The sequence below is a fragment of the Emydura macquarii genome, unplaced genomic scaffold (genome assembly GCF_026122565.2).
Source record: "Emydura macquarii macquarii isolate MOO-44397 ecotype Brisbane River unplaced genomic scaffold, CSIRO-AGI_Emac_v2 contig_1348, whole genome shotgun sequence".
NCBI classification, from domain to species: Eukaryota; Metazoa; Chordata; order Testudines; family Chelidae; genus Emydura; species Emydura macquarii.
This window is the reverse complement of record NW_027131485.1, coordinates 10,648,753-10,669,282: the sequence shown is the minus strand read 5'-3', so window position 1 is coordinate 10,669,282 and position 20,530 is coordinate 10,648,753. Positions and strand designations below refer to the sequence as shown.

Genomic DNA, 20,530 nt, shown 5'->3' with positions numbered 1-20,530 from the left:
TCCCTTGTAAAAAAAACAATTAGGCAAATTACAGGAAAGGGACACATACTGATCCCACCCAATGAATTGAGGCAATGGCTTCTTAAAAACCACTTTCCAGGACAGGATGTGAAAGGGAAGGGAATGAAGTTCAACCACAACCCCTGAATTAACAAAAAATGATAAATAAGCCCCCGAAGTCCAAGAAAATGGCATCAATTGTGATGACACCAGAGGGCAGATCTTAAAGGAGTATTTACTGATCCATCCACCAACTACTGGGACTTGTAGAAGAATTTCCAGATTCTCCCATATTACCTGAAGGGCTTTCAACAGAAATTGTTGAAAAGTCCTGTAATAAAACTATACCCAAGAAACCACATCTTAGCACAGTATTAACATTCCAATCAGTGACGTGCAGAATGAGAGAAAGAGAAGATGACTGCTTAATGCCGTCTTGATGGTTGACTCCAGTTCTGAGTTCTTTCCAAATGGGGCAGACTTTTCCTTCCATGGCACTGGTGTCCACTCCTGAGCAAAAGAGGGTTTGTTAAGGAGATTTTATTTTTGTTTACTGTACCTAGATTTGAGAATCTCAGCAGATATGTGCTGAATGCCTTAGATGCTTCTTGAGGGGATTTGCCTTGATGAGCATGCTGCCTGGCCATCTGCTTCCTGCACTGTGTGGTCCAGGAAGACTCTGAGAAGGAGATAAATTATTGGCCTCCAGGGAGAGGTAAAATGGTCTAGAGTGTGAGGCCACTGCAGAGTTACACATTAAGATGAGAGCCAAAGTTCATGGCAAGAAGCTTTGTAAGCTCCTTAGAATGTACAGTTTTAGCTGTGTGGGTGGCTGATGAGAAGGACACTCTCTTAACTAATTGCCTTGAAAGAAACTAGAGAGGGCCCACCTCCTCATTAGGAGCTGACTGCTTAACAGGAGAAACATATAAAACCTTGAACTGTATGGAGACAATATAATCCCATTCTTCAAAGGGTTATACAAATTCTTGGGATTCTCTGATGAGTAAGAAATAGAGGGAACAGGGTATGAAGGGTCCTGCCAAATCTGAATCTCCACCTTCCATGGGGAAACACTCCTGAAGGAGGAGCTGTGGAATCAGATACAGGGATCCCTTCTCATCACCTGAAGCCAAAAATAAATCCTTGGACAGAATTCAAGAGGGGGCAAGGACAAAAGGAACCAGTGCATACCTTGGAAGTTTCTTCAGAGATTAGAGCATTCCAACAGGAGGGAAAAGGGAAACTGAGAACGCCTGGCTGATAATGGGTTGTACACCCTTAGTCAAGCATGACTTGCATAGGGAGGGACACTTTCAAATAGATTACAGGAAAGGGACTCTACTATTTCAGATTGATCTTCCTTGAAGTCGTGCAGATCTCCTCCCAGATAAATCTGTAAACTGGCAATGTTGGAGAAATCCACGGAGGCGGCCTGAAACTTGGCAAAATCATCTGGATTCAGACCTGCTTTACTAGGAACTGATGGCTGTGAACTCAAGTTAATCTGTTGTAGAAGTGTGGTGGAGCACCACACACAATCTAGTCCCATGACTGAAGGCTCATGATTTCCATGATAGTCAAGACAGAGTCTGAATTTTTTTGACTGGTTTCTTCCATTTCTCTTAGTCTTTCTCCATCGTTTGTAATGGCTATGGCAAGGACAAAACGAGCCAAGATGGCAGATCAGCCAGAGGCATGAACAGCTTCTTGAAGCAAGGCAAGAAACAAACTAGAAAACTCACCTACAGGGACCAGAGGAAAGGGCAGACCATGTGCAAATATGCTCTATTTGGATTGGCACCTCCCTATCTGACTGACCGAGAACAGGACACAACCCATCTGTCTGTACCAGTGGCTCACTCTCCACAGGAACAAACATTTCCTGTTTCAGGACTGAACTAGTTAATCCTGAAGCAAAATGCAGCTCATGATACCTGGCCTACAGTGATAACATGCAAAACTCACCTGTCTGGACATAAAGAGATGTAGAGTAAGATGAGAAGCACCACTCCTACAATAGTGGCCAATGATGATCTCATCCAGGAGCTAAGCTGGCAGAAGTTACAGTACTGGACAATGGTGATCAGAATCGCACAACACATAAACATGGTATACTGCAATGAAGAGGAAGAATGACAAGTTACCCTTTTCTTGTCCATTACAGCCCCTACACAAATAGAAAGTAGTTTAAATAAAGGCATTCAGTGGTTTAAATAAAGGCATTCAATGATTTGAATGCTGAGAATACAATGTCCACTTACATAAAAATGATCCACACATTAAATAACCTAGTATATTGTCTTTTCAGTTAACTCTGACATCTTTGTATGAATTTCAGCAAACAGCTCTACAAGTCTAGAAAAGTTCTTGCTTCCAACAAGAAAGCTTCCACCACAGATAATTTGTCACAATTTTCATTAGAGTTCTGAATTACAGCTTCACTTTTTTTATAATTCCATCTTCAGCTCACCTTTGTAAAGTACTCAGTTCCTCCTATTCAAACCATTGAGTTTGAACATTCATAGATTACCATCATGTACTCAATTATGCTCTTAAAGCTTCTCAGTAAATCATATCTATGTTTTCAATTGGATATCAAATTATACTTCTGGGTTGAAAATGTGAAATGTGTTGTGCACCAGAAACTCTGTAAAGCTGGCTGGCCTTAATAATATATTTTGAAGGATATTATTATTCCACTAGCTACTGAAACTATTCCTTTGAGGAACAACAGTGGGCAGAAGCTTAACATAATGTTAATTGATGCTGTGTAAAACTGGTATTTGTGCCTAGCTGAAGGGGTAGTTCTCCATTTTTCCCTTCTTTTACAGGTCTCAAATCCAAGAATCTCAGAAAACCTCCCCTTTTCTCATCTTTACTAGATAGGTAAACTGAGGTGCAAAGCAGATGCATTCTGAGAAACATCTTAATTTCCCCAGAATGCATTATTACAATAGTCAAATGCTTAAGTCCAATTTATTTGATGTACTAATTAGGGCTGTGTTAAGAAAATCAATGAAAACCCAAGGCTAAAATAGAGAGCTTCACAAAACTGTACTGCAGGGACTTATTCTCCTTAGCATTAACTATGCTGCTCTTTATGGATTCTGGGAATCATAATCTCTTTCATTGTGAGTGGAGTGAGACACCATTGCTTTGCTTTACAGTCAGAGTGCAAGTTGAAAATTTAGAATGCTTTATTATGTTTCCTACAGCAAAACAGCAGCTAAGGAAAATAGCAAGGCTACATTACAATTAGAAAAACATTTTATCCACAAAAGGTAAACTAATAAAACTTACATAACTTATATTTTTCAAACCATGACAACAGGTTTTCCATGTTTTATAACTCAGAAATAGCTAAGCTGAATTTAAAAAAACCTCCACACATAACTGTTAAATTTATTTTTTTCCCCTGTGACACTGTGTGGAGGGAGACGGGGGAGGATTATGCCACAAACAGGCTGGATAACCCAAACCTGACTTTTAAGGACGTTTAGAAGATACAAATGGTAATTAGAGCCATTCACTATGAATAACTAAAACTCTGAACTTGCATTGTTAAGAGTCTGAAAGTAGATATACGTCTGTAATTACCTATAATCTTGCTAGTGACTATCAATGTAACCAAATAATTCCTGTCTATTACTATATTCTCTTCATTTAGGGCTAGTCTACATTTAAAACTTGCAGCGGCACAGCTATATTGGTACAGCTGTGCCACTGTAAGAGTGCTTGTGTAGCCGTGTTATGTCGATGGGAGAGAGCTCTTCCGCAGACATAATAAAACCACCTAAATTAGCAGTGGTAGCTATGTCACTGGGAGAGGGTTTCCTGCCTACATAGTGCTGTCCACACAAGTGCTTGTGCCAACAAAACTTATGTTGCTCAGGGTGTGTTTTTTCCACGCCCCTGAGCGACAAAAGTTTTGCTAGCGTAAGTGCTAGTGTAGACAAGGCTTCAGTAAAAGAATACCGCAGGAGCTGTGATTTGTGTCAGAAGCGCAAAGGATTTAAGGGGCCAAGCATGGTACCCCTGCAGCCTTTTTCCATTATAGGGGAGGCATTTGCCAGAGTGTCTGTAGACATTGTGGGACTTCTATCCAAACCTTCTAGGATTGGAAAAAGGTATATTCTTGTGGTGGTAGATTTTGCTACTAGATACCCTGAGGCTGTAGCATTGTCTAACATTGAAGCTGAGACTATGGCCACTGTTTTGTTCACTATTTTTAAGTAGGGTAGGTTTTCCTAAGGACATGTTGACAGACCGTGGTACTAATTTTATGTCTATGGTTTTTGAAAAGTTATGGGCATTGTGTGGAGTAAAGTACTTAAAAGCTGCACCCTACCATCCTGAGACTAATGGTCTGATTGAAAGATTCAATGGAACTTTGAAAGCTATGCTTAGAATGTATGTTTCCAGGCGAGAGAGCGACTGGGATGTGTTGCTTCCATACCTACTATTTGCATATACACACGAACCCCAAGAACCCACAGGGTTTGCTCCCTTTGATCTCTTATATGGGGGAATCAGGTCAGGGGACTCTTGGAGTTAGTCCATGACTCTAGGGAGTCCAATACTGAGGAAACAAGACAGCCAGTGGTGGAGTATTTGTCACAGTTTAAGGAAAAGTTGCAAGCTATGATGGATTTGGTGAAGCAAAACCTTAAGAAAAACCAGGAAGATCAAAAAGCTTGGTATGATAGGCATACTGAGGAAAGAGCTTTTGAAATTGGGGATATGGGACTTGTGTTAATTCCAGTGAGGAAAAATAAAATGCAGTACATTTAGGATGGACCATAAGATGTTGTAGAAAGGGTTAATGAGGTTACCTATAGTGTCAGAAAGCCCCATGGAAGAGGGGCTATACAACAACCGGTACATGCTAATAGAAAAAGTTTACTGTGAAAGGGAGGCAGCCATCAATTTGATTTGTTGTGCTCATAAGCGAACACTATCTGTCCCTTTGACTGACTTAATTGCAGAATGCAAGGGAGAAAGTCAGCTGAAGAGCATTAAGTTTGGGAAAGGTTTGGCTACTGCCCAGAAGCAGGAAACGTTAGCCCTGTTAAAGCATCACAGGAAAGCATTTTACAACCGGCCAGGTTTAACTGATAGGACTGTGAACTCCATTCAAACCACAGGGCCCCGCTCAGTGTCTAGCAGAGCATATTGGGCTAAAGGGGAGATGCAAAAGCAGATCCAGGAGGAAGTTGAAAGCAGGCTGAAAATGGGATAATTGCTAAATCCAACAGTCCCTGGGCTTCTCCCATTGTAATGGTGCCCAAGGAGGATAAAAACATGAGACTAGACTTTTACAGAGAGTGTTTCTGCCGACGTGCACAAGCTGAGATTGTCGACAAGCAACATCGCTTACCCCATAACCTCAGCCATGCAGAACGCAACGCCATCCACAGCCTCAATAACAACTCTGACATCATAATCAAAGAGGCAGACAAAGGAGGTGCCATTGTCATCACGAATAGATTGGATTAGGAACAGGAGGATGCCAGACAACTCTCCAACACCACTTTATACAAGCCACTACTGTCCAATCCCATTGAGGAATACCAAAAGAAACTACAACATCTACTTAAGAAACTCCCTAAAGAAACACAGGAACAAATCTACACAGACACACCCCCTGAGCCCCAACCAGGGTTATTCTATCTGCTACCTAAGATCCACAAACCTGGAATCCTGGACGTCCCATCATCTCAGGCATTGGCACTCTCACAGAAAAACTGTCAGGCTATATGGACTCTCTCCTCAGACCCTATGCCACCAGGACTCCTAGCTATCTTCGTGATACCACTGACTTCCTGAGAAAACTACAATCCATCGGTGATCTCCCAGAAAACACCATCCTAGCCAACATTCCACATAAAGATGGATTACAAACCATCGGGAACATTTTCTCTGATGATGATATGTCACACCTAGTAGGTGAACTTTGTGACTTTGTCCTGAACCACAACTACTTCAGATTTGGAACCAATTTATACCTTCAAGTCAGTAGCACAGCTGTGGGTACCTACATGGCCCCACAGCATGCCAACATTTTAATGGCTGACCTAGAAAACGCTTCCTCAAAACTCGTACCCAAGCACCTCTCCTTTACCTATGTTACATTGATGACATTTTCATCATCTGGACCCACGGGAAAGAGTCCCTCGAAGAATTCCACCGGGATTTCAGTAATTTCCACCCCACTATCAACCTCAGCCTGGACCAGTCCACACAAGAAATCCACTTCCTGGACACTACAATACAAATAAATGATGGCCATATTAATACCACCCTATACCGAAAACCAACTGACTGCAATACATATCTTCATGCCTCCAGCTTCCACCTTGGACTCATTACACGATCCATTGTCTACAGCCAAGCCTTTAGATACAACCGGATTTGCTCCGATCCCTCAGACAGAGACAAACACCTACAGGATCTCCATAAAACATTCTTAAAACTACAATACCCACTTGGAGAGGTGAAGAAACAAATTGACAGAGCCAGATGGGTATCCAGAAGTCACCTACTACAGGAAAGACCCAACAAAGAAAACAACATCACAAAACTGGCCATCACCTACAGTCTCCAGTTAAAATCTCTCCAACACATCATTAAGGATCTACAACCTATCCTAGCAGATGATCCCTCACTCGCTCAAGTTGTGGGAGGCAGACCTATCCTTGCTTACAGACAGCCCCCCAACCTGAAGCAAATACTCACCAGCAACCGTACACCATACAAGAATACCAACCCAAGAACCTACCCCTGCAACAAACCCTGTTCCCAGCTTTGCCCACACATCGACTCTAGTGACACCATCACAGGCCTAACAACATCAGCCACACCATAAGGGGCTTATTCACCTGCACATCAACTAATGTAATATATGCCATCATGTGTCAGCAATGTCCCTCTGCCATGTTTTGGCCAAACTGGACTGTCACTACGTAAAAGAATAAATGGACACAAATCAGACATAAAAAAATAACAACATCCATAAACCAGTCGGAGAGCACTTCAATCTCCCAGGACTGAAAGTTGCCATACTTTTACAAAAAAAAATCTTCAAAACAGATTTCAAAGAGAAACTGCAGAGCTAGAAATCATCTGCAAACTTGACACAATCAAACTGCATCTAAATAGGGACTTGGAATGGTTATCTCATTACAAGAAGTAATTGTCACTGTTCACACATTCTCACTTCCTAATCTTTGGTTGTAAATAGGCCTCAACTACTCTAACTGAATGGACTTTGCTTATATCTACCTTCCCCATTGTTGTTCCTTACCCTTGGATATGTATATATATACCTCCTATCTGATTTCTATTCCTTACATCTGACGAAGTGGGTTACAGCCCACGAAAGCTTATGCCTGCAGAAATTAAATTTGTTAGTTTTTAAAGTGCTACAAGACTTTCATTGGTTTTTTGTTTTTTTCTGGGTTTTTTTTTTATGAGGTTTTGTGTGGATTACAGAAAGTTGAATGCAATCACATACTCCACGCCCCTAAACAAGCCTGATCCATACCCCATGCCCCAAACACAGGATTTATTGGACCAACTGGAGGGTGCAAAATTCATAAGCACACTACATTTAACTCTGGGGCACTGGCAGATGCTCTTAGATGCTAATGCCCAGGAAAAATCTGCTTTTATAGTAGATTATGGTCTATATGAAGTCAAGGTTCTACCATTTGGATTAAAGAATTCTGGTGCCACCTTTATGAGACTCATTAATGAGATTTTGTATGGGTTACAAATCTTTCCCAGAGCCTATATAGATGACTTAGCTATTTTCAGCAATTCCTGGAAAGATCCCTTGTACCACATGGGAGTAGTGTTACAAAGACTAAGAGAAACCAACCTAATTGTTAAGGTCTCCAAGTTAGGAACTGCAGAGGTATCACACCTGGGACACAGGATGGGCAGTGGACTGGTACGCCCCGATGTTTTAAAAGCAGAAGCCATAAAGGGTTGGCCTGCTAAGACAAAGAAGCAAGTCCAGTCCTTTATTGGGATGGCCAATTATTATCGCAGGTTTGTAAAGGGGTTTAGTGACATGGGGGCCCCCATAACAGACCTTACCAAAAAGGAAATGCAGATGAGATGAAGTGGACTGAGGCCTGTGAACAACGCTTCCAAAGAATAAAAGAACCCTTATCTAAAGAGCCGGTATTAGTCAGTCCTGATTTTGAAAAAACATTTTTGCTATTCAGGGATGCTTCTAATACTGGGTTAGGAGCTGCATTCATGCAGGATGTTAAGAGTGTAAAAAGGCACCCCATTGCCATTTAAGCAAAAAACTAATACCCACTGAACAACATTACGCTACTATAGAGAAAGAATGCTATGCGATTGTCTGGGCTGTAAAGCAAATGATACCCTATTTGTATAACAAGAAGTTTACCGTGTTCAGCGATCATGCTCCATTGGTGAGGTTACACAAAACAAAAGGAACCAATTCTAGGCTGCTCCATTGAAGTTTGGCCTTTCAGGAATTTGATATGAACATAATGCATATCAAGGGCAAAGAGAATCTTGTAGCTGATGCACTGTCAAGATTGGGAAGCCCTTAAAATGTATCCAGGTGCCCTTAATACACCAATCTTGCATTGGGGCTGTGACACTGAGCCATGGGGGGTTATGCCACTAACAAACTGGATAACCCAAACCCGACTTCTGGGGACATTTAGAAGATACAAATGGTAATTAGGGCCATTCACTGTAAATAAGTAAAACCCTGAACTTGCATTGTTAAGAGTTTGGAAGTAAATGTAGATCTGTAATTACCTATAATCTTGCTAGTGAATATCGATATAACCAAGTAGTTCCTATCACTATATTCTGTTAATTTAGAAATCAAAATAAGATATTAACATTTAGATGGAACTTGAGTATAGCAATGTCTTTGTTTTTATTTCCCTTTGAAGTTTAAGTAGTAAACACCTATGAATTGTAGATTGCCAATTACTTTGTGCTAATGAAGCTAGTTACTGGTGTGCACAGGACATAGGAGATGATACTTCAAAGCCACAAGTAATCACCTATTAATTGTTCAAGGAGGTACCTGCTGTGAAGAGATATCAATAAAGCTACCAGGGATCTATAAAAGGTCTACATGACCCTAATTCTGTCATCTTAGACCTGCTTGGATTCCATCAGGGGGGATTCAAGTCGTAAGGTTAAGATTTCCAGGAATGCTCTTGATTATCCTGATAATTCTCATGAAAGAACTGGAACACTCTATAATTGGACTATCTATTGGACTAATTCTAAAAGAACTTTTACAACCAAGCAATGTATCATCTTTGCTATAACATTGACCCAAGAACTTTATTTTCATCTGTGCATGTATTATGATCTTTTAACAATTATTCTTTCCTTTTTAAAAAATAAACATTAGTTTAGTTAAAAGTATTGGCTATAAACGTGTTTGGGTAAGATCTGAAATATTCAATGACTTGGTGATAATTGGTAGAAGTTTTTTATATATGGTGGACAAGATTTTCAGTAATTTCCAACATATTTGACTTGGCTGTCTAGCTGAGAGCCTAACGTTTTTGATTTCTAAGGAAAATTAAATCAGGTGCTGTAGAAACTGTTTGTTGCTGGCTTGGTGAATCTAATTTTTGGAATTAACCCACCAGTTCAGAGCTGTCTCTAGGGTATGGTGCAGCAGCATACTGTGGGTCTCTGGTGCCTGGGGACCAATACATGGATTTGTGCCTGCCCCCCGGCGGCAGCACCTTGTGTGGGGGGGATGTCTGCGGGCCTGTTTCCCGCTCTCCTCCATTCCTCCTGCTGTGGAGATGGTGGGGGCGGCAGCAGGGGCGTATTCAGGGGGCCATGCACCCGGGTGCCGGCTGGGCCCTCCTCGGAAGAACCGCTCCCTTCTGACATCCCCAGCGGCTGCGCTGACACAGCCCGCAGCTCCCTCGTTGCACCCAGTGTGGCGATGGAGGGGCTGGGAGGCGGAGGGGCCAGTCACAAACTCTGCTGGTCAGAGTTTTTGGCTCTACACCAGGTCGGTGTGGCTGCTGGGGATGTGAGCAGGGGGTGATTCCTCCGAGGAGGGCCCAGCCAGTGGCCCCCTCCCACTTACCCTCCTCGGTACACCACGGACACAGTGCATTGGGGCCAACTGCCCTAGGCCCTGTGCTCTGGGGGCCCCTGCGCTTTGTGCCAAGACCAGGCGGGAGGCAGCAGCTGCAGCTGGCCTCTCAATTGCACGCTGGGACTGGGCAGGAAATGGGTAGCTGCCACCAGGGTCCCAGCTTTGCATCAGGCCCCACACCCCCCTAGGGATGGCCCTGCACCAGTTTATGGGAATTGCCTGTCCCATTCTTTGCAGTTTGTCCTAACAGAACAATCTCAGTGTGGCTCCCCTAGGAACTAACATCACATGCCCTCTCTCAGGTCTCCTAAAGTGTCAGGGCACTGGACCTCACTTCAAGTGAAGCCCCAGCATGAAGACAGCCTATAGAGAGAGGGTCAGTAAGTGTCATGTTTTACTATGTAAGCATGGCTTTGGAAAGTTTTTTTTAAAATTATCATTATATTACATCAAAGAAGGGTATAAAATGCTATTAATAAAAAACTTTGCAAAACCATATCATAGTAAAATATGGCACTTACCTAATCCTCTACAGACTGGTTCCCTTTTCTCAGAGATCCATGATTATTGCAACATTATGAAGCACAGGACTGACTGGGACAGCTCTTGGAGAGTGAACCAACAACCCAATGACTCTGGGGGACCTGAAACAGGAAAAAAGGGGAAATCCGCGAACAGTTGTGTAACAAATAGAATTCTTACTTGCTACTACTTGGCACCCACAAATTCCATGGTTATTGTTATTGTATTTTAGAAACATTTAAAAAATATATTTAGGAGGTGCTCAAGAACTATGGGGAACGGGACTATGTAAGACGAACAGAAGTCAAAAAGGGTTGAAGGTACTCAGCACCTGTCAGGTTCAGGCCCAGTGCTGATTGGGTTCTGTCACCATATACATTATAGGCTCTAGCAGACAAGAGTGCAAGCGCAAGTAGGCCCATGTCTTCAGTTCCCCTGCCTGAACTGCAGACTTTGAGCTCCAGAAAGAGTCTGTTCAGGGAATTAATTCTGCCAATTCCCCAAGACATGCCACACAAAGCACCCTGAAACGTTGCAGGTAGAACCACCCTTTATTCCCTTGTCTCAATTTAACTTTCATCATCACCTCCAGTCTGTGTCCGCTGCTGGTCAGCCTGCTTCCACCACCCATTTCACCCTTCCTGTAGGTCCACTGGGGTCTGAATCAGACTGGAGTGTGACTCAGTTTACCAGCCTCTGCAGTTCCTTCTATATTCCTTTCCAGTCTCAGGCCTTGAGGACTGGTACAGACCTGTTGCTGCTCCTTGGAAACAGCCAATTGCCTCTGCAGATCACTCAGATCAGGACTCAATAATTCAGGAACAGTAGTTGGTACCATCTAAGCCTCTATTTCTCTGGAATACCTGCTCCATAGCTACTCAGTTTCAGGGGTACTAGTCTGCTCTCATCTGACTCCTAACACCAAATGTGTGATCTTCCAATCTATACACAGTCTGCTGTGTCTCACTCCCCACCATAGTCTAGGGCTGGCACAGTTCTCCACCTTCCCAGGGTTTCAGGTAGGCCACTGACCCTCAGCGTTGCCTGATGGCCCCTTATGCTCATCTTGGGAGCAGACTGTCTGCTTCTCTGCCCCTCCAGCATTCTAACAGGCCCCTTCCCAGAGAGAGAGAATTCTTATATTCTCTTTTCTACTTCTCTTCCTCTCCAACTACCTCTTCTCTCCTCTTTTAAATCCATCCCCTCCCCAGGTGCAAACAGTGAGATTACTAGTCCTCTCAGACTCCTGTAACTCTTTTGGTGCTGGTGTGAGCTTCACACTGCATCACAGGCCCACAATCTTACAATTGGTTCACTGAGGAAAAAAATTCATCTTTAAATTAAAGAAAATATAGCTTTAATAAGCTGGAAACTTCACTTTCAGTTTCTAAATTACTTAGAGAAAAAGAGCTACAGATCCATTTAGAAGGCAACTAATAATTTTTGTGTTCCTGAGAATACTCCACCTATATTGACAGTTTGCAAACACAGCACTTCTGTTGATATGACAGATAGACACAATCCACTGCGAATACCATTACTGCTGCTGAACTTCAGCAATGGGCCATTCAAGTTGTTAAGGATATTCAGCTTCTCATTGGACACTGAGTTCTTGCTCAGAAATTATCCTTTAACATAGTGAAAAATTCCTAAGATGTGTTCATATTTGTTATTTACATTAAATTCTGTCTACATTTAATGCTTGTAAAAAAAGTTATTTATCCTACTAGTAATACCAGCTTCCAAACCCAACCCTATCCTCCTGAGAGATATACATCACATGGATGAAGGGAATGGGGGAGAGGAGAAGACAGAGAGGGAGGCAATCTACTCAGTTCAATCTAAAACAAAATTAGAAAGGATACATTGTCCTATAACTTACATGTATGTTGGTTTCAAAGTCAGAGGTGAAATGTGAAAAAACTGCAAGAGCCGGGAGGGAAACTAGGATTGCACCGATGAAATGTCGAGGCAGCCAGCCAGCAATCACCTCCAGCAGCCGCTTAGTACAAATCATCACCTCCTCCAGAAAGAATGCCATTCTGGAACAAATGAAAGCACAAACCAAGATTTTTTCCCCCAATGCATCACTTAACATATCTGATTTACCTCTGATAATATGGTCACTCCAGTTGCTACAGTTAATGTTGCATAACTAATCAGATTATAACTCCATGCTATCACTTGCTTAAAACTTCCCGAAACAATCTGTTTGCTAAAAGATGAACCATTTTTTTAAAAAAGCTTGAAGAAAATCCCTTCTATCACTTGTAAGATATGAAAGTGGGAAAAAAGCCCATGTTTTTCCATTTACAAAAAAATTTGGACTGGTTTTTGAAGTAAATGCTTTTGTAAGTCATAAAAGTTGTTTAAAATAACATTAAGAGTATTGGAAAAGTGGGACTGTGCATGGACAGTTAACAACTTTGTTAATCAGTTAGCTGCACACTTGAAGACAGTTTGGGTACATGCTTTTCTAGCATTTTAATGTCTTCTGAACTAACTTTCCCAATGACAGACAGCTTGACAGTAGTTTCCCTCTGAAATCAACAGAAGTTCTCCTGTGGTATCAGGCTCAGTTCCTTCTTAATAACAAGGAACGGGAGAAGAGTATGGGCTCATGTCTGGCTGCCCCATGGCTGACTGGATCAGCAGGAACTCAGCACATAAAGAGAAGTCATGCTGAGCATTTTGAGAGGTCAGCTAGCAGCTCACACACTCCCCAGCCCATTTGTATTTGTTATAGCAAACACCAGTGTAGCTGGCATTGCACAGAGCACTCTTTGGGAAGAAACTGTCCTTGCCTCAAGTTGCTTACAAGCAAAAGGCCCAATCTCTGAAGTGCTGAATGAACCCTGGGGAGGGAGCGGGGGAAAGGCAGAAGGCAATCTAGGGAAAAGTGATGTTCATCCCCATGTAGCATAGGACTCCTGTTACCGAGAAATTGAATTGGGAAGAAAAAAAAAAATCCAAGGTAATTCCCAGATATGTCCCAAAAATGTAGTTAACACAAGAGCTGAGGTTGCAGAAAACTATCAATTACTTAAGGAAACACACCTAAAGAAACATAACTTTCAAAAACCACAAATATTAGCTAGTCTGGAAAATCACAGTTGATACTCAGTTTAAAATTAAAAGGAAAATTAGAAAGTAACATAATGAAATTAAGGTAATCCAAACTACCTTAACTTTGGACCTGCATCACAGAGCAAATGAAAATAAGGAGACAGTCCTTTCCACAAAATACATAACTTCAAAGCATCAGTGATTCTGAGAACTGAAGTGATCTAACTGGAGTACCTCACTCAGTCTTGCTGATACATTAATTGTACATTACTAAAGCATTCAAACCAAAGTGTGCCTCTCTTTATATTGCTACAACAAACTACTCCTGCATTCTTTAAGACCAGGCTCAATTACTGGAAAGAGAGACAGACTTTTACAGCTTATCACCAAAAGAGACCATATTTGGGACAATGGCTCGAGAAAATGCCCCAAAAGTATATCAGATTTTAAACTCTTACCAAGTTTCATGCTGTGAGACTAAGCATAGACTCATAGTTACTGTACCTGGGACTATTCATGTTTAAGAGCCTGAACAAAAATTAGGTAACCAAATCATTGGGGCAGAGATTCACATTTAAGTATCACATAAGTAAGTATATGTAGAGTATCAAAGCCATGTACTCTGGAATTCCTTGACTGTATAGGCAAACAGTGCAAATAAAATAGGTTTAGGAACCACTGAAACAGGATGAAAGAGTCCTTGTCAAAATTTCCTTTATCAATATGTTTTCACCTTAAATACCAGATGTGATGGACATGCAAGGTAGGGGGCTGGCAGGGAACACAGGAAGAGTTAAAGTTCTTTGGAGGAATCTAACACTGTGTTTCCATACTTTCGAAGGAGGTTTTGTTTGTTTTTCAGTGTAACTTTAATTTTGAATTTCCAGGCTAATCTTCTGGGTTTCTTGTGAGAAAACTACAATATCCTTTAAAGGGGTTGAGGTTTTCTTTTTTATGTTAGCTTAATAAAGCTTTTGTTCACCTGGGAATGCATAAATAACTACAGAGATAGAGCAAGCTATAAGTAACAAAATGATGAAGAGGGAGACATTTGTAATATTCCATTCCCTCACAAGAGGGAGTTAATAGGCTTTTTAAACTCCAGTGGAAATTGGATTTTCTAGTTTAGAATAACAGATTTTTATCTAAGAAAAAGAATATTTACAAAACCTTCCTTTATATAAAGTAAATAAAAATACTTTCCAACAAAAAGGTTAGATACCATAGTTAGTAGTTCTGCAATTTCATATCTGAATTCCTTCAGAACTCTTGGGAGAATACCATTTGGTCTTGGTGATTTATTACTGTTTAATCTATCAATTTGTTCCAAAGCCTCCTCTATTGACACCTCAATTTGGGACAGTTCCTCAGATATGTCACCAAAAAAGAATAGCTCAGGTGTTGGAATCTTCCTCACATCTTTGCAGTGAAGATGGATGCAAAGAATTCTTTTAGCTTCTCTAATCTCCCGGAGCATTTCACAATTACCATCACCTTCCTGGTCAGGTGATTGGTAGTATATTCCTACTGTTATACTCTTATTATTCAAGCATGGAATTTCTATCCATAGAGATGAGATTCTGTGATACAGTTTGATTCATTTAAGATTTTAACTATATTTGACTCTATGCTTTCTTTCACATACTGTGCCACTCCCCCACCAGCATGACTTCTATCATTCCTATAAATTCCTGGTATTACTATGTCCCATTGATTTTCATCAGTCCATCAAGTCCCCCCTCAACCAAAAAAAAAAAAATTCCAATCTACATACAAACCGCATGCAGGGCTTAGGTGATGCAGAGGGCCTTCTGCTGGGCCTCCACATCAGGCCTAAGTTTCATCCTAGCTAATCTTGTGGCAACCATTATAACAAATCTATCAGCAAATATGATCAGCTGATCCCATCTTGGGGACAATCCTTTATTTAAGCAGCTAACTATTTGAAGAAGCCACCATGACTTCCTGAACAATGCAAAATTCTACCTTTGACAATAATATTTACCTCTTCACACTGAACTTTTGCAATGGGATTTATAGTATTATACTATTTCACATTTTGGTATAGAAGCTAATTTTATTCAATCCTATTTTTTACAGTCCAGTAGCTGCCAAGAAATTGTGCTGTTTTAGATGCAGCACCTCCCTTCAATCAGTAAAAGGAAGCACTGCACTGAATCCAGACTTCAGTGGGAGATGCAGAAAACTAATGGCTGCAAGGAGAGTATCAGAAAATGATAGTGTGAGGATCAGTGGGCCTAGAACCTCGATCGGTCCTGGGTCCACACCACCAGCCAACAACTCTGGTGCAGTGAGGAAAGAATCCTATGAGCCTGACGAATTCAAGCATCATTGGATGTCCAGCCCATGGAGGTCCTGACTGAAGGAACCTACCACATTCCCTGACTGGCCCAGGCATAATATTTAAGACCCACGGGAAACACCTGGAGGCTGTCTCTGCAACTAGGCAGATTCCTGGCTGGTTGTTGCAAATAGTTCCCGTTGCACGCTCCTGATGTCCTGCCTTGCTCCTGGTTCCTGACCACAATCCTGGTCCTGATACCTGGCCTGGTTCCTTGTCCCCTTATTTGCTCCTTACTCCTCACCCTGCCTCAGTTCCTGCTTCCCTTCTCTGCTCCTGTCAACTCATGCTGCCTCTGTTCCACTAACGACCCTACTTTGGCTAATGCACTTAGCTCTAACTCAGTATGGCTCATCAACATCAACACTAACCTGATCCTATGGCATGGCACTGCTGCGGATTGTAAAAGAGATCATAAGACAGATTCATACCAACTCCATGAAGGGACAGGTCTATGTGATCGGGGACACCATACTCAAAAGAATCGACGGCCTGTCACAAACCAGATACAGGGAACAGAAGCGTGTGCTGTTTGCTATAGGAAAGATACGAGATGTGGACATAAGGCTGAAGAGGATCCTGATGAGAGAGGGAAACATCCTCAGATTGTGCTGTATGTTGGGATGAATGATGCTGCTAGATTCCATCTGGAATGGATCAAAGATGAGTACACTCTTCTGGATAAGACAATTAAAGAAGTGAAAGCTCCGGTTATTTTCAGCTGAATACTTCTGGTCCTAGAGAAGGAAGGTGAGGATGTGACAAGATAATGATGATCAACAGATAGCTCAAGGATTGCTGCTTCAAGGAAGGTTTTGGGATGATCAACCATTGTGAGGCATTTACAGAAAGAAGACTTTTCTCGACTAATGGTGTGAGGTATTAATCTTCTGGGATGAAGACTGACATGATTGATAAGAAGGGCTTTAAATTAGAAGAGAAGATTAGGATAGACTCGTGCAATCACTACGCCTGGCTTCAATACACAGGAGCAGGAAAACCAACTAAAGGAAGATATAGTAAGGGATAATAGAACACCAAAAGCTAGAAAACTGGTTGAGGGCTGATAGAAACTAAAATGCTTATACATAAATGCAAGGAGTCTGGGCGATGAAATGGAGGAACTATAACAGAAGGTTAAACCAGATATTATGGGGATTAGAGAAGCATGGTGGAATAGCACTCATGACTGGAATACAGGTATTGAAGGATATGTGCTGTTTAGAAGAGAAAAGAATAAAGGTAATGGCAGTGAGGTAGTGTTGTATATCAATGAAGCAGTAACCTGTAAAGAAATATAATGTGACAGTATGGATAAAAGAGAATCTATCTGGGTCAAACCCACTTTGGGGAAAAATTGTGAAAAACGTTCTGTTGGGATGGTGTTAGGGATCTGTTATAGACCATTATGGATAGTAATCTCTTGAATATTATTAGAGATAAATACTTTTGGGAATTGTGTCATAATGGGAGACTTTAGCTTCCCTGATATAGAGTGGAGAATAAATGCTTGAATTGGAGAATAAATGCTACTAATACTGGTGGGGCCCAGTTATTTCTGGCTGTGATAAATCACTGTTTTCTTAACCACATCATCATTGAACCAACTAGAGGTGATGAAATTTTAGATGTGGCTTTTACTACGTAGTGAGGATATCACAGAAGAGTTGGTCATAGGAAACAACCTTGGATCAAGTGATCATGAATTGATTCAGTTTAAATTAAATGTCATCAGCTATGATTTTTTATTTCAAAAGGGCAGATTTAGGGAAGTTAAGAGAATTAGCTAAAAAAGGCAGCTGTATTGAAGAGCTCAAGGACTTAAAGAGAGGCTTTGAATTTCTTCAAATCAACTATACAAAAACTATCTGAAATTTGCACCCCAAGTAAGAGGTAGAAACCTATAGGGAAAGACTCCAGACCCAGATGGATGAATAACCACCTGAAAAAGGTTATTAGGAGTAAACAGAGAGCCTGGGAATGGGAAAAGAGGTTGATCAGAAAAGAAAGCTACATTGTGGAGATTAGAAAATATGGGAATAAAGTGAGAATTCCTAAAAGTCAATCTGAATTAGCTCTTACAAAAGAAATTAAAATAAATAATAAAGAGGTGTTTTAGTTATATAAATAAAATAAGAATAAGAAAGCATGAGATTGGGCCGCTATGCAGTATGGATGGGAAAGAGATTAAAGGTAATCTAGATATGACCCAAAACTAAATGAATACTTTGCCTCAGTTTTCAGTCATGATGATAATACAGAACACATGCATGAAGGCAGTATAGCTGATGGGAATGAGCATCTAAAAACGGAAATTACCACATCTGAGGTGAAAGAAAAATGTAAAGCACTTAATGCGCTCAAATTACGGGTACTGGATACCTTCCACCCCAGACTACTGAAAGAACTGGCACATGAGATTGCTAGTCCAGTAGCAAGGATTATCAATAAATCTCTCTCTTCAGCAGTAGTATAATGTGACTGGACAATAGCTAAAAAATGGTTACTTACCTCGTAACTGTTGTTCTTCGAGATGTGTTGCTCGTGTCCATTCCCAGTTTAGGTGTGTGTGCTTGCCACATGCACTGGTGCCAGAAAACTTTTTCCCTCAGTGGTACCTGTACAAGCCACCTCTACTGCCCCCTGCAGTGGCGCGCACATGCGCCCGCATATAGGTGCTGCCAGCTCCTCCTCCCTCTCAGTTCCTTCTTGCTGGAACTCTGACTGAGGGGAAGGAAGGTGGGTATGCAATGGACATGAGCAACACATCTTGAAGAACAAACAGTTATGAGGTAAAGTAACCGTTCTTTCTTCTTCGAGTGCTTGCTCATGTCTATTCCCAATTTAGGTGACTAACCGGCATTGTCTCCGGAGGCGGGCAAGAGTTCTTGGACATGACCCTTAAAGCACCACTCTACCAAAGCCAGCGTTGTCCCAAGCTTGCTGCGTCAAGGCATAGTGGGATGCGAAGGTATGTACTGATGACCAGGTGGCTGCCCTGCAGATGTCCAGTATGGGGATGTGCACTTGGAAGGCCGCAGATGATGCCTGAACTCTCATTAAGAGAGCTGTCAAGGACACCAGAGGCGCAACTCCAGCCTGCTCATAACAGGCCCAGATGCAGGCCCTGATCCACTTTGAAAGAGACTGCGAGGAAACCAGTAGGCCCTTCATCCAGTCCACAACTGCCACGAAGAGCTGTGTAGAGGGATGGAAAGGCTTAGTCCTGTCGCTGTAAAAAGCCAGGGCTCTCCTCACGTCAAGAGAGTGCAGACGTCTGTCCTCACTGGTGTTGTCCAGTTTTGGGCAAAAAACAGGCAGGAAGATCTACTGATTCAGGTGAAAATAGGAGACCACCTTAGGCAAAAAATCTGAGTGTGGGCATAGCTGCACCTTGTCCGTGAAAAACACCGTGTAAGGTGGTTCCGATGTTAATATCCTGATCTCTGACACTCGCCTGGCAGACGTGATAGCGACCAGGAAGGTGACCTTCCAGGACAGGTATGTAAGGAAGCACAAGGCCATAGGTTTGAAAGGTGGTTCGGTGAGTCTGGGAAGGACCAAGTTCAAGTCCCACTGAGAAGAAGGCTCCCTTATCTACAGGAAAAGCCCTTTCAGACCTTTAAGGAACCTAGCCGTCATTTCATATGAGAAGACCGTTCTACCTCCCACCAAGGGGTGGAAAGCAGATATGGTCACCACATAGACCTTAACTGAGAAGAAGGCCAATCCTTCTTGCTTCAGGTGGAGCAGATACTCCAATATTGTTGGGATCAATGCCTCTGTCAGGGACATGCCATGTTCAGTTGCCCAGCAGGTGAAACGCTTCCACTTAGCCCTATAGGCTGATCTGGTCGATGGTTTCCTGCTCTCCAGGAGCAAGCGCTGAACTTGGGTTGAGCAGGCCTGCTCCTCCCGGCTCAGCCACAGAGGATCCAAGCTGTCAGGTGGAGGGAGGCCAGCTCTGGATGGAGCAGGTGACCTTGATCTTGGGACAGAAGGTCCGGGCTCAACAGCAGGGTCCAATGCCTGGATCCTGCCAGCTCTAACAGCATCGCGAACTAGTGTCATCTGGGCCATGCTAGTGTCACAAGGATGACCTGAGCCTTCTCTCTCTTCACCTTCAGGTGGACTTTGTGGATCAAAGGTATTGGCGGGAAGGTGTAAAGGAGTCCCTCCGAACAAGGGAGGAGAAAAGCATCGGTGATGGAGCCTGCACTCAGGCCCTGACAGGAACAGAAGCAATGGCACTTTCTGTTGGCCCTGGTGGCAAAGAGGTCCACTCGGGGATTGCCCCACCTTTGGAAGATGCGAGCTGCTACTTCCGGATGGAGGGACCACTTGTGGCGGGAACAGAAGGACCTGCTGAGATAGTCCACCAAAGACTTGTTGGCCCCTGGGAGGTGAATGGCTATTGGGTGAATATTTTGGCTGATGCAGAAGTCCCA

The 20,530-nt window shown here is 42.3% G+C and overlaps 1 protein-coding gene across 2 annotated transcripts in view; it reads right to left on the bottom strand.

Annotated features, from left to right (window-relative positions):
* ADCY9 (adenylate cyclase 9) overlaps positions 1-20,530 on the bottom strand; it is a 144,857-nt gene that overhangs the window by 11,846 nt on the left and 112,481 nt on the right. For both annotated transcript variants that reach the window (XM_067551122.1, XM_067551123.1), the window contains exons 7-8: positions 12,537-12,696; positions 1,969-2,117 (exon numbers count right to left, since the gene is read on the bottom strand). In XM_067551122.1, the coding sequence (XP_067407223.1) occupies positions 1,969-2,117; positions 12,537-12,696 (309 nt within the window). The remainder of the gene's footprint in view (positions 1-1,968; positions 2,118-12,536; positions 12,697-20,530) is intronic.